Here is a 15,943-nt window from a genome sequence, read left to right on the forward strand (position 1 = left end):
TTAGGGTTTAGCGATTACGCCCACGACTATGGTTGGAAAAAATATGCGCCCGGCCTCGGGTGGACTAACTTAGAATTGCAAGTTCGTCACTCAAATCACAATGCAATATCGCCGCGATTTGAGACTTTTTTTAAATACTGAGGTTTGGTGGTAAAATCATTTAAAATTTTGTGTTTAATATTTTTGTGCTTGATATAACATCCGACCGCAACAAAATCAAGGATCGAATACCTTCCAAAAATGGAAGCGTCAAATTTTTTTATTCTGCACCCTTGGCTTGCGAAGGTTCACACGGAATTCGAGTCAGGGGCAGAAATTTAAAAAAAATCTTTTTTTCAATCCAAAACACGGAATACAGCTATATCGGCAGAGGCAAAAGAAACAACCACTCAACAAATACTAAATAGAACATTCGACGTCAAGTTTACAAATAAAGATGCAATTTCACTTTCTAAAATTTAGAATTCTCACGACGCCCATAGGCCTTCACAAATGTTTTTTTGACGGCCTATGACGTGACGGACTTGCAACACTCTTGCAAGTGTCTTTAGGCGTCTCTGGGTGTATATTTACTGGTTTGTTACCAGAAAGACAGTTCAATATGACAAACATCATTTTGGATGACTGATGGGGATGGATCATTTTTCAATATGGGCCCCTTGTACATTAGCACTATGCCGGGTATATTCGTATCACCAGAATTGCTGTGAATCTTATTTTTTTCCTTTTAGCCTAGTATAAACAAACACATTGATTTGGGGCTTTAAAATATTGTAAAACTGCAAATTGGCCAAGTAAACACAAAGTTTCACCTTGATTTGTGGCTAGTGTAACATTGAAAATATTCTCACAATTGTTCGAGTATTAAAAACCGGGCCAGAATTAAACGCCACCGCAATATTTGTTAACCATTGACCTCTACAGAGATGCCACTCAGTTTCACTCAAAAACCTGAAACTGGTGAGAAAAACCTGAAAAAGCATGTGAATGCAGACCACAAAGCCCCAAAACGGGCTGAAAATGAATAAAAAAGGAATTTGGACTCACTAAAAACCTGGCTAAAACCTGAAAAGTGGCATCTCGGCCTCTATACTCATTAATTTGGTGTAGGCCTAATGGGGTCTATGCCTACTATACATTTTACAGACCGACAGTCAGTGGGAGAGGGGGTCCTTATAAGTTTTCCTGGATGTTGATTTTTTTTGTTCAATCTTCCGTACGACAACGAAAAAAGAACCCGGGCGACCGACCCAGAATTTGCGTTTTGGAGAATTTTTTTTAAATTTTGTCTAAAAGTATGTAAATTAAAATCAGCCGTTTTGGGGCTAAATTTTACTCATTTTGGCTGAATATTTTTAGAATATGTTTGCAACGGCCTTCCGCCCGTAGAACATGGGGCTTTTATCATCGCCTATAAAGGGGTCAGTCATTATTTTGACGGGTAAGTGCGGATTCTCCAGCCCCACAGTATTACGAACAAAGGATATACACATGAATTAAATATTAAAATGACCAGAAATTTCCATGATTTTGGCTCATTTTGTCATGTAATTGAGCCCCGGAGGTAAAATGGGCGTGCCAAAATTGCTCCCCCTTCCATTGACCAGCCAAAATATATTTGCCCCCCGCCGCATATATGCCAAATTTTGGGAATCCCGATTTGCAAACCTTAAAATTTTATGGTCTAGATACATAATGCGGTAGCGGTGAACAGAAAAATATTTCGCACGTCACTAAGTAGATTCATCAGATTTGTTGTTAAACATAAAAGATTTCTTTTGAACAAAACCAAAACATTTACTCATTATTGACCGTTTTGCCTATCATGGTTGTAGACAACATCAGAAGGATCAACAAACATCATTCTGATGATGCCTACCGACCATGATAGGGGAAACCATTTGTGATGCGATCAAGCAAAATCAGTCGGAAGTCGGCAATATTGATTTTGAGATATAGCCAAACAAAGTAACTATTTCCTTTTGTTTCCTATTGTTTTGGAAACTCTTAAATTGGTCATATCTTTGGAACTGCATGTTCAATTTCAATGGGGTGTTCTGCAAAATTCAGCTTTGTATAGAATGCTTTTTACTATCGTATACATAACTGAAAATTTAATGTTGCAGACTTCCGACTGACTTTGCTTGATCGCATCAATAGTGCAAAAGTTTCAAAAGAAATCTTTTATAACGTTTCCGTGCGCGTACTGTTTTCCTAAGCCTTTTAGTGCGTTCCTCATGAATGTGTGTCTAAACTAAAATCGTTTGTCCGGGACCCTTTCTGCCAAAAATTACTTGCCCCTTTTTAGCTTCCCAACCAAAATTCTTGCTCCCCAGGGCTCATAATTATTGCACAGGCCCTTAGCCTTACTCAGAGCAGGCAGCACACATAAACGTTGAAAAAATAGTGCATTTGGCCTGGTTCGAACCGGCGACCTTCATAATACTATAATGACGCTCTAACCATTCTGCAACATGCCTCTGTGGCTCAGTTGGTTAGGCATCATGCTAGTATTACGAAGGTTGCCGGTTCGAACCTGACCAGATGTACTATAGTCCATATACCTTCCTCGAGTCAGTAAAGTGAAATAAAATTTTGAGAATTTCTCAAAAACTATTAATTTTTTCAGGAATCTGTTATGCTAGTTGGATTCCTTGCATCATTTCCTTTCTGAAAATTTATACTTTTGTATACTTCTCATCATTACCTTTAGAGATACAATAAAAAGCAATACCTAAATTACTGACTCGAGGAAGGTATACAGATTATAGTTGTTTGCTATAGGTGGGGTTTTTTCAACGATGTGCGCCGCTGCTCTGTGCACTGGCTGCTCTGGGTAAAGATTAAAATGTGTACATCTCATCAACCCAGAGAACTAAGTATAATAATTTCAATATTATGTATTGGTTCATATTGCAGCCGAGAGGCTGAATTAGCCTACATGATTTTTACACTAATTGCAATACTGAAAAACATGTTTAATTGCACACTAGAAATATGTAAAAACATTTTAACATATAAAGATAAAACAAGATAATAAGAAATTATTCTCAAATGGGAATGTCAGATAAATGCTAATATGGGGAGCCCAAACAAATCAAAGCCTATAGATTGGAAACTACGACTTGAACAACACCTGACAGCCTCCATTTGTTTTTATCAGTCAAAGTGTACATAACATCATAGACTGGGGCTTGTATTGTGCTGGTGCCATCATAGGCTCTGTTCTCACCAACAGTCAAATCAACCACATACTTATCCGAGGCATCAGTGGAATGAATCAGGACCAATGACATTGCCTTGAGGAACACCACCATTTAAGTAAGACCCCTGGTCTGAATATTCATCTTTATATTTAATTCAATGACTCTTTTCATTAAATTTAATTTTTTATCAGTCATGGTTTTCCCTCCAACATTTGTAGATAAATGATGCTTGAATTTCAAACATTGTGCGATATTTGTCGTTGGAGCTTGCAATTTAGTTCTTTAAGACTTTAAGGGATCAGAAAAACTTTGGTAGAAAAAATACACCTTACTCAGAAAAAAGTTAAAAGCCCTACAAAGTATTCATCATGTACCGAAACATCTTAGATGGTGCAAACTATTCATTATTTGAATTGGTATCAAAAAACCATACAATTAGAGTAACTGTTTAGGAAAATCTTAAAGAGTGTTTGAAATTTTATCCCCATGGAGCCAAAAATGTGACCCTTGAAATTTTTGTTTATATCAAAATAGAGAACATAGTGCTTATGGTCACGTGTCATATGGTGGGACCCCAAAATAGTGGGAGCCGTTACATTTTTCTCTCCTCTTTCAGATTCAACTTGTTGGTACAGAGCTATTCTTTGTCCAATTGCATAAAGTTTGGGCTCATTATACAGCTTGATTATTCTACTTTTCAAATATGTTTCACAATTTGAAATTATCATTTGTTTAATTAGTGAAAAATATTAAAATGTTAACGAGGATAAACCTGGAGGATAAGCGGTGGAGGATAAGCGGTGGAGGAGTATGTGCAATCTCTATGAGAAATATTGTGGAAACATGATATCTTTTTGAATTTTAAATTTTATCATTGCCAAATTTTGTGCTGTACATGCAAATCGTATCTCAAATCAAAGCTTGTTTATTCATTATTCATATTCAACTATTAGTTTGATCTATTTCATGTTTACAAGTATTCACTGAGAACCGCAAGTCACAATACCCACAATTTTTCCCTATTCACTACACACAAATGCCAAGATTTTCAGTCACAACACACGTTTTGGCTTTAAATTGTTTATCTTGAGAATTATACATCCTAAGATAGGAAAAGTATACATTTTTGGAATGCATTTTACCTCAGGAATCCAAATATGCAGTTAAAATAAATGTAGGATACACTCTAAAGAAAATTTTTTCAAAAATGTAATCAACATTTGGTGCGTAAAGTTACGTACATTTTTATACCCTGTATCACCACTTTGGTCAATCATAACATAGCAAAAGTATACAGTTTATTAAAGCTCATAGTGTTGCCTGCCACAAAATTAGATTACATTAGAGATATTCCACACCAGTAGCAAATGCAATAAATTATCAATTTTCTAGTAAAATTAATTTTTTTCATGATATCACCCTATATATTTTCTTACACACCCTGTATACCAACATCAATTTTGCATTGTTAGATTCCTTGGAACATAAGCTTTCCAAAAATGTATAGTTTTGTTGGTGTGAGATGTATAGTTTTAGACATGTATCAATTTAAGTGAAAATGAGGACAAATGATCAAAATCAGTGTTTGTAACGCAAATGTGCCCCACCATATGACACATGACCATATATAGATCAAACAATACTTTTTCAGATTCATTATGATCAGAGGAATACTTTGGTGTGGTTTTTAACAAGATATGAAATTTGACGCCTGTTTAACCTTTAATTCTTTTCTGACCAAGATGCATTGTTGTCACCAAAGTTTTTCTTATTCTTTGAGGTATGATATTAAAGCTGATGGGTTGGGTTCTTGATGTCTTGATATTGTGCAACTGTGCCCTATAGGTCAGTTTCACTGTGGTACAATATCCAATTGCCAAATGAAGATATTTCATGTAGGGACGATCCATCCTATTCTCTGGTCTTTAGCTTGTTGCTGTATAGGCCAGTTCCTTCCTGTGCAATGTGCAAATTTTAAACTAAAAAAAGGAACATAATTAAAGACAAGTTTAGACAAGACATTTTAATACTAAAAACTAAAACAAGTCTAAAATGGAAAGTGCACAAAGACTGTTTAAAGATGTTTGTTTGATTCAGTATTTGTATTACTATTTCATTAATGGGACATTCAGAGATGCTGAGTTTTATGATTCTAAAGATTTTCAGGAAAGATCGTTTTCATATAGTCACATGAGATCATAATCATCTTTTAGTAAATTGTGCATTCCAAGGGCACTTGTTTGTTTATTATTATTAAAGGGACATTCAAGAGATTTTGAGTTTTATTGTAAATACAAATTTAGTTTTATGGCGACCTTACATACACACATCAAAAGTAGTGGAAAAGTCATTTCGGCATGTCACGTGGAACATTATCGTTTAGTGCCTTGTCACATGGCAGGGATCATTGTCTTTTAGTGAAATTATGATTGTACCACTACCACATCATGAAATCAAAATATTAGCATGTGCCTTAAAATCAAAAAACTTACACATACCAGGTCTTTTATATGGAACACAATCTGTTCGTTCTGGACTAAACTCTGTAGAGCGTGAGACGTTAGTTGCATCGACACATTCTCCTCACAACTATCATGTGGCTAAGTTGCTGCAACAGTTCACTTCAAGGCACCGACCTAATTGAATGAGGAAAGTACAAGAAACATGATTTGTACCGGTATGTTGTTATTTTATTAGCCAAGCCGATAGTAGGCCTAACTTTTCAGAATTTAATACTGACCTGACCCGTGACCTGAATAGTCTTTAAAAATTTAAGATAGGCCTAAGCCTTATATAATAGCCCGCCCTATTATTTATCAATTAGCCTAGGCCTCAGTGTTTTTACCCTTCAATCTTTTAATGACATGTCATTTGACTAAAATAGTAAGCCCGGCCTCAACTTCCTATTCGAGAAGCCTAATCTGTGCAAGCCTAGCTGCCCTAGGCATGTGCCCTCTACACAAGGTGTATCTTCTTTGATCCAGACTACACACACATACATACATTGATTGTCACTGACAGGCCTATTGTGAACCAAAATTGCTGACCCTTTTAGACTAGTCCTAGCCTAAGTTAGGCACAGATCGTAGGCTATGTTTATACTGTACTATCACCTGTTTGCCAGACTATGACGTGTTTATTTATATTCTGAACTGAAGTTTTAGTAGATTTAATAACGGCCTCTCAGTTTGCCCCGATCATATTCATTTTTTTGCACAATTTCTTATGCTTGCATCGTATATGTCCAATCCGCACACATATATCATTTGTGTCTCGCATTGTCTTTAATACGCCCTGCTAGGCCACGGTGGCACTGTAGTGAGGGGCACGGACAAGGTGGCACACGTACAGTGGCCTAAAACTGTGACCCTCCCCCCAGCAACATTACATGAAGGAAGGAGTCTGCCCCAATCACCTTGTCCTTGAAAGAGAGATGGGCACTCCGGCCTGTTTGGTTACCCAGGTTGGTCCGTGAGGAACACATGCTAATGTTAATTAACACAGGCGTGTCCCCTTTTTTTAGGGCGACAAATCCGGCATAGATAGGCCTCTCACTCTTTTTTTTATTATTTAATTTAGTCTAGCATGTCCAGATATTTAATTACGCCTAATACACATTTAAACTGTCACTGAACAGAGAATACTCCCCGGGGATGACTCGAATCACAGTGACAGTATGCTTTTAAAGTTTTTTATCATGTTTATAGGCTAGGCTAGCCTGGCATTAATCTGCATTTTACATCTGTCAACATACAGTTTAACACTAACAAAGCACCACGCATGCACGTATTCATGGTATTATAAATAATATTAATTAGCACGTTTTTTAATATCAAACTGGTGATGAATTGAGAATAAAGCTTACTTAAGTTATCGGCTTCAGTTACTTACCGAACATTGAGACAACTGAAGTGGTTATACTGTGACGAAAAATGCCAAAAACACCAACGGAAAATCACGGAGTATGCAACCCACATCACGTACAGTCCAATAGGAAAATTGCGTGTGTTATCTACGGTGATTTGGCGAACCTTTCTTTCCAAAATCTTTACAATTCAAGAGTTACTGTGTGCCCAATATGATCTAAGTCAGCAAATCTTTACATGCACAACATTTGAAGACATAAACATCAGGAAATTTTGACTTTTTTGGTTTAAAAACTGAGAAAATGATGATGTTTCTTCAGTAACTTTCGTCGTCACGGCCAAATATGAGTGAGTCGCAGCATCACGGTGATCGCTGGGCGATTCGATTAGGAATGCAAAAACACGACAAGAGTACCTTCATTGCTACTTCACACATGGGGTACACAGTAGGTGACACATGAGGTACACAGTAGGTGACACATGGGTACACAGTAGGTGCGGCTACTGTGCAGGTACTTCCATGGAAGGACTATTAGAAGTACCCACACTATGGTGTGCCTATAAGTCACCTACCGGTACACGCAGTTGACTCGGAGGTGGCGCATGGTGGAGTACCGACATAGGTACTCAACTACGGGAGTATCTACAGTATGGTGGCCGACGCTGGTACTTTGGTGTAGTACCAGCGTCGGCTACCACGGGATGGGGTACTCGGTAGTAGCAGCAGTAGTACCTGCAAAGTACCAGTGCAGCAGAGGTACACCGTCGCCAGGAATCTTGTAGTGTACACTACAAGATTCCTGGCGACGGAGTACCTCTGCTGCAATTGTACTTCGCGTCTACTACCGCTGCTACTACCGAGTACCCTATCCCTTTGTGGCCGACGTTGGTACTACACCAAAGTACCAGCGTCGGCCACCATACTGTAGATACCCCGTAGCAAAAGTACTTACATCGATACTCCACCATGCGTCACCTAAGAGTCAACTGCGATGTACCGAGTAGGTGACTTATAGGCAGACCATGGTCGGGGGTACTTCGATGGCCCTTCAGCGGAAGTACCTGCACAGTAACCGCATCCATGGTGTACCCATGTGTCAGCAGTGAAGTAGCAGTGAAGGTACTCACCGCGAGGTACTCCGTCGCTAAAGTCCTTTGATCGTAAAGTTCATTGACTTCAAGGCGCGCGCGCCCGTGGTACAACTACGCAGCCGACTGCGCGTTCAACAAGGCTTGCACACGAACGCGTTGAAGTGGAATTATTAATTTGTTATGATCTGGATGCAATTGCTTGTTGCACAATGCAGTTTTTCCGTACGCCGGCGACAGTGTTATAATTCCGTTGTTTTTCTTTTGTTTTCCGTTTTGTTCTGTTAGGAAAATAATACGGTTTTATGTTTGTTTTATTGTTTACTTGCATGGTTGGTTAGTTAGCTGTTTACTTGGCTGATGGTTGCTCAGCTTGGTCGTTTTCATTTGTAATTTTTATCTTATTTAATTATTTAGTAAATTTATTATTTTTCAGAAATGTTTAAAAAAGATTGCATCATTACTTGCTTTAGTTATTTTACTGATTTATTTATTACCTATTTATTTATTTAGTTGGTTACTTATTTATTTACTAATGTACTTATAAATTTACTTAGTTCTTTATTTATTTATTTATTTATTTATTTAATTGTTTATAATAATTATTTATTATCTTCACTTATTTATTTACTTACTCATTTAGATATTTATTTATTTATTTATTTATTTATTTATTTACTTCTTTGGGTAATTATTTATTTAATAACTTGCTTACCTATTTCCTTATTTATTTACTTACTCCTTTAGCTAGTTATTTACTTACTTATTTATTTATTTACTCATTTACTAATAGGCCTACTTAACTTATCCGCTTAAAAATGCCCAAAGAATAAATAAGAAACACAAATCAAGAACATATTAAACAACATGGCAACAGAAACAAATAAGAAATGGCAACTCGCTTGCCTCATTTTTTTGCAAGAGAACCCACGTCGGTACACAGCTGCGGAGTACCTGACAGGCGAGTACCAGTGTCGGTACTCGGAGTACCTTCAAAGTACCTACGCCACGAGGTATTCGCGAGTTGTAGCCAGCTTGCTGGGCCACAAGGGTCTGGTGGCCGACGTAGGTACTCGAGAGTAGCAGCGCTGCTACTCTCATGAGAATCCCGTAGTGTAGTTAATGGTTTACATAACGATAACAAACTGTAATTTTTTCGTAATTTTTTTTAAAAATTTTTTTCAAATTACCTGTGAATGATCTTAGCACTTCAGAATAGGTCCAGTGGTTCTCTAAAGTTGCCAAAAACTTTGAAATTTAAAAAAAAATTAGAATAAAAAAATTTATTTAAAAAAAAAACATTTTCAATTTTTTTCCAACCTTGAATAACAAGTAATTTAGGGTCTATAACTTCTTTTTTCCAAAGTTTTGTTTCGCTTCTCACTTCACTCTAATTAGACACCGACCTAAGTTTCAAAGGTTGGCAAGTATGCGCAGTTACGGGTGAGCGCGTGCTTCGCGCGCCCCGGGTCGCGCGCACCCTGTACAGATTTTTATTTTTACATTGTTGGCAGGTATGTCCTAAGTGTATCAGAGTCCTCGAAAAGATAGTGAGGTCATTGCACACACACATAAACCCTCATGCCAACTTCACTTAGAATTGTTAGTAATTTAGACCCTTAATCAAGACTTTATTTTCATAATCAAATGTTTTAACAGTTTTCCCATATGAAATGACATCTGTTTTTACATGATTTGGTTGATGTTGTGGACCTGCGTGCCATTTTGATCTCACCTTGTATTTCATATTTTGTTTCTCATTATTCTCATTCTTATTAGGGCTTTATTTATGGAACCAACATTATTACTACTTGATGAACCTACAAATCATTTAGATCTCAATGCAGTTATCTGGCTTAACAGGTGAGTATTATAGAGCACATGACTAGTAACTTGGAGGTCCAGGGTTTAATACTGGATAGTAAATTTGTAATGAGTAATAGCAATATCAGTTATATATAAAAGTGCACTCTGTGATCTTAATGTCAATAATGTTCACTCAAAGCACTGGGGTACATACACATTCTAGTGCTGGTGTGCACCGGTATATTTAAATAGATGTGCACACAAAACAGATTTGATGTAGTGATGCCACAGACTGTCCTAGGCTCAAACACTGTACATGGACTGATATGGGACTTGGCATTATGACTGCAACTTTATTTTTGGAGGCTCATGTCTTCAACCATTCTTGACTCCTTTTACGTCTCAACCCTTCCCTCTTTGCATACCAGCTTTTATTTTCCCATCCATTTCTATTCCTATAAAATATGATCATCCACGAAAAACCCACAATGAAATCAGAACTTTGAGTGTTTGAGATTATATACTGTATTTCCTCAAATAAACTGCCCCACCACTTTTTTCAACCAAGATGTTTCAAAAATGCTGATATTTCCATGCTATCTTGTGTAGTAAGCTTACCAAGTTGCTCACATGGTCGATATAGCAGCAATAATTGGTGAAAATCTGCATCGGAAACCCGGATGTGAACCAAACGTCAGTGTTTCTAGTTCATAGTTCGTCATTTTAGCGTGACTTATAAGCTTACCTAGTGATTTTAATGGGAATTGTCGTGCTAAAAATGACCTCTAATAAACGCCCCCGTTTGGAAAATGCAACGCCACCAGGGGCCTTTATTCGAGGAAATACGGTATTACATATATATTCAAAATCTCCATGAAACGGTTAAAAATGATACATCACTTCTCATGATTCTTAGGTAAATAAGTACCCCCCTTTTGAAATTCCTTTGTTTGCTGTTAACTGTTATGTTTATTGGTCCATATCTCTGACAACTTTACACTGGGTTTATGGTGGATAGTCACAAATATGTTAACCCCCTCAGCATTACGTGCCGATCTAACATTCTCTCTGATTGGTCAATCACATAATATCTTTATTTTAATCACCGATCAGAATGGAGCTTTGCAAATAATTCACCCCAATTTTTTTGTGTGGTGAAATTATTCTAACAATGTTGCTGGTTGGTCCAATTGATAATGAAATCTTCTTTCTGACCAATAGGCAGGTAGTTCTCATGGGGTTAAGTACCATATTGTTGGTATTTTGTGATATTGAATGATGATTAGGCCAAAGAATAAACTTGTGTGCACACATATCCTAGTGGTAGTTTTTTGCACCTTAAAAAATGTTTTAATAGAAAAAAAAAATTATTGCCTGTATGTTTTCCAAGAAATATCAATAAAATATGAGCTTTTTTTATTGACCCTCTTGCAACATTCTGTTTTATCAAAATGAGTAATTTGATTTAATATTTGCGCCAGCTATTTACAAGGTTGGAAGAAGACGCTATTAATAGTCTCTCATGACCAGTCCTTTTTAGATGAAGTGTGTACTGATATTATGCATCTAGGTGAGTCTCATGTTGAAACTTAAGTTTAAGAATCAAGAAATTCGAATACTGTAAAGAATGAAATCTTCGTGTGCATGACAATTTCAAGACTGCAGTTTATTAGCGACATTTTCATGCGCACAAATATATTTTCTTCCTATAGGCCTTTAAGGGAATCTACAAAATGCATGATTTTAAAGCCCCGAAAATATTATGCTTTACAGTAGGCCTATCACATTACACTAGCTATCACAGAAATTGGGCTCATCTTGCTCCTTTAGCGTATACACTGCTGCATAAATGAGATTTTAATTGGCTGATTGAATCACATCTTGTATTGTTATGAAACATCAGTACCTCATTTGCTGTTCATTTTTACGAGATAAACAGGGTCAGGACACATGCAAGTGGCAAAATTTCCTGGTAGCAAGTGTTGAAAAAGAGGCTGTTGTATTGTCCTCCATGAAAACGGACCATAATGCTTTTGAATGTTTTCATTAATCAACTATAAGACATAAAAAAAAGAAGAATTGGGTGAAATTCCAAATACACCCTTTAGTTTGGTGAATTTAAACAATATCTGACCATTATGAAAAGAATATAATAATATTAGTAATTATATTGATAAAACAAGTTTTCCGACTGACTAACCATTCCAAGGTTTTTACAGTCAACATTTCGAGCCAAATTTTTGGAAGGTCATTTCATGGTCATCCGGGGTCACCAAGGGGTCATTGCAAGGTTATTTTGGGGTCATCGGGGTGGAGGTGTCCCATTTGATGCCTTGCGTTGAAAACCGCGACGTTTCTAGTTCAGTTCAAATCCACATGCCCCTATAGATATGACCTTAATTTTCCACACACCGACTGTGAATTTCTAATGGGGTTACCTGAATGGGTGGCTCCATTTGAAATCTACACCCCTGTGTGGGAGATTAAGGTCATGTCTTCCATAGGGGGTATATGAATTTCAATTTTGTTTTTCTTTGCCTAACTAACCTTTAATGGAAGTATGTCTTCTTCTTCCCCAGAACTTCAAAAACTGCATTACTACAGGGGCAATTACAGTAAGTATGCCAAATGCTATTAAGATTTAATTTTCATTCAAATCATTTCCTTAGAAATTTGTCTGAAAGAAATTTCACAAATATTTGCAGAAAATACCCACAGTATGGTGATATAGAAAGAAAGTTGAATCAATTGCACTTGTATAGTAATATCATATTGTGAGTAATAAATGCTCCCCCCTCTAATAAATGCCTCCCTACAATTTTTGAATGAAAAATTGATGAAAATGCAATAATTTCCATGCCATATCGTGTGAGTAAGATAAAAGCGTATGCAACCGTAACTTGTCATGTGCGTGACTTTATAAGCAATGTTTAATTGAGCTTCAATTTTCTGTTCACAGATACATTTAAAAAAAATGTTGAAGCAAAAAAGAAAAGAGCAACTGAAAGAATATGAGAAGCAGGAGAAAAGACTGAAGGTGCTCAAAGCCGGTGGGAAATCATCAAAAGCTGCGGTATGTAACAAGTTTCTCTACATCAGAATAGTAATATCATTTTAAACACACAAATGTTTTGAAACGTTACAAACAGGCTATATATACATGTTTTGGTTTTGGTCAAGTCGTTTTAATAACATATAAATGTTTAGTGCGATATATTTGAATAACTTTGCGGAATGCCAATTGGCAATGTCTTCCTCTGCTCCTTTTTCCTTGCGTGTGCTTTGTATGCAAAACTCTGCTGGTTGGCTTCAATGTTATATTTGTTCTTTGCCAATGAAAAATATATTTGTTGTGCTGTTTTATGAACAATAAAGATGGCTACCTGACAGCCTGGGAAAAAAACCACATGAGTTATTGTAATATTGCTTGGGGTAAACCTGCATCTTCACGCCTAAACAGTGTCCGAAGTAAGGAAAATATGGAGGTTGTCATATTTTTCGAGGTAAAATATAGTGGTTGTCCAGGGGATAAGTACATAGCTCAATTTGGTTGTCCCCAGTGATTTCTGGACAAGAGGATAAAAAGTGCTTATTTCGAACACTGCGCCTAAACCCTCTCTTTAGACTTTAGAAACATGCATTCAGATATATTACCAATGCTGATTTTCGAGCACATACTGCTGGGCCTTTGTTTGCCAATTTTAAAACTCTTCGTCTGGATGATATCTTAATACAGTCAACATAAATAGGTCTTACATTGTTCTTGGATGATAGGGAAGTAAGAGTACTAATGGTTACAAAGAAAGAAATTCTGTCTGTTATTCCAACAACACAAAATAATTACTAAAACCAGAGCCTCCACAAAGGTTAGGGTTAATGAATGCTCCACATATGATTTTTTTTCTCCACATCTATACGTTTATAACCATTTCATATTGCAGGAAGCAATCCAAAAATCAGCAGCTACTAAAAAGTCACAGAAAAAAGGCGGTAAGAAGGGAGACCCTACAGAAGACGAGGCAGAAGCAATTGAATTGTTGAAGAAACCTAGAGACTATGTGGTCAAATTTACATTCCCACAACCACCATCTCTCACTCCGCCTATATTGGGTTTATATAGTAAGTACATGCCAATGTTAGTTTGTGTGTGTGTTTAGTTGCTAATGGTTGTTTATTATTTGTTGAAGAAGGTTACAATTCTCTGTTACATTCTCTGCCTCAAACACCACCTCGCTCACACTCTGCCTATACTGGGCTTGATATCATTGCGATAGAATCAAGAGAACCGACTCATCAGTCCATCCACCATGTTTGCATCTCTAGGATCCACAACATGCTCATCTATCAGGGCTCAGTTCTATAACCCCAATACATTTGCACATTTATTGTATGACCTTTGAAAATTTGAGTACAAAATCTCATAATCTGCAACATGAGGTCAAATTTTGCACCCTGATTGTTTAATTGAGGTTATTGAACTATGCCATTGGGTTGAGGCTATTGTGGTCCATAGTGCATCTTGCTCATGGAGACAACTTCATGTACCCCTGGATTCATAGTGTGATTGTTTGCACTCTGCGTGTAATGTGTTGTGCCAAAAATGCACACTAAACGCTGCATGCGCAAACCTTTGAAATGCTCAAGCTGAAAGATGCAAATGATTGTTTGATTTGAGGATCTTGCAGGCAAATGCCGCAGGTACATTACCTGCCCTCCATGAGCGACAAACCAAGATGGCGGATTTAGCGTAGCATTACGTAATACGTATGGCGCTTTTTTGTGTCTAATATTTGGTATAATATCTTTGATTCATTATGCTAATGTTTGTTTGTTTGTTTAAGAAAGCTTAAGATTATGTTGTCGTTAGTCCATCAACCATCACCGCTTAATACACCTATTCGCTGTTGTAGTGCACGTTAAGTAACCATTGGTTACTGCTCCATGCCTGGGCTCATACACCTGTTCCGAATTTTCATATGCCATAGGCTTTGTGTTGTGATCATTTTGATCAGTGTTTCTTAACAAAGAAAGTGTGATCCAGTTGACCTAGCAACGGCCATATTCTAACATGCACTACGACATACAGCGAATAGACCCTATCAAATAACCAACTGGAACGGCATAACAATTGAAATGACAGCCATGTTGGTGGACAGTCTAAGATCACACTGACAGGTCTCTAGTTCAATTCCACAACCATTCATACCTATCCCCTGTTTTATTGTACTATAATGCAAATTGCCCCATGGAGGCCTCCTGGTGGACAGAATTTTATTTAAATGAGGATGGGTGACGTCATATTTGATAGGGTCGATACTTAGTTTACATAGTAAATAGATGCTAATGGTTGTTTTCTTTTTGGGCGAGAGAGGGGTTACTAATAAAATTTCAAATTCAAATTGTTTGTTCAAATTGTTTCTTTGTAGCTGTTGATTTTGGCTACCCGGATCAACCAAAACTGTTCAAGGGATTGGACTTCGGTATTGACATGGACACTAGAAGTAAGTATGCTGGGAAATTTTTACTATAGTATCTAACTTTATTAAAATTAAATGAGAAAAGTGTTCATAGAATAATTGCATTAGGATTGTAACATCTATAATAATATTAATAATAATAGTGATAATTTTATTCTTCTATAGCGCATTACAAACAAATCTCAATGTGCTTTACAAAACATATAAAAGCAAACATAATGCAAACAATATTTAAATATACAGAATTAAAATACGAACCAACGTTTTAAAAACGACTAAGGTAAAAAAAGGTTATTATTATTGGCTTACAAGTAAAATTTACCATAGTAATAAATGGTTTTCAAAGCGATTTACAAAACATACATAAAAGCATAATACATGGCAACAATATTTAATATACAGAATTAAAATACAAACCAACATTATTAAATGACTGAGGTAAAAAAGTTGATGTATATTCCACAGTTATATGATGTGTGAGAGTGCACATCAGTGGCGA

At 36.7% G+C, this 15,943-nt stretch overlaps 1 protein-coding gene across 1 annotated transcript in view; it reads left to right on the top strand.

Moving 5' to 3' along the window:
* The window catches only part of LOC140136927 (ATP-binding cassette sub-family F member 1-like), a 40,388-nt gene that overhangs the window by 14,982 nt on the left and 9,463 nt on the right, over window positions 1–15,943 (top strand). Inside the window, 7 exon segments of the mRNA XM_072158578.1 lie at window positions 9,941–10,024; window positions 11,449–11,537; window positions 12,547–12,582; window positions 12,927–12,934; window positions 12,936–13,040; window positions 13,909–14,086; window positions 15,394–15,468. Of these exon segments, the coding sequence (XP_072014679.1) occupies window positions 9,941–10,024; window positions 11,449–11,537; window positions 12,547–12,582; window positions 12,927–12,934; window positions 12,936–13,040; window positions 13,909–14,086; window positions 15,394–15,468 (575 nt within the window).

The sequence above is a fragment of the Amphiura filiformis genome, chromosome 17 (assembly GCF_039555335.1).
Source record: "Amphiura filiformis chromosome 17, Afil_fr2py, whole genome shotgun sequence".
NCBI classification, from domain to species: Eukaryota; Metazoa; Echinodermata; class Ophiuroidea; order Amphilepidida; family Amphiuridae; genus Amphiura; species Amphiura filiformis.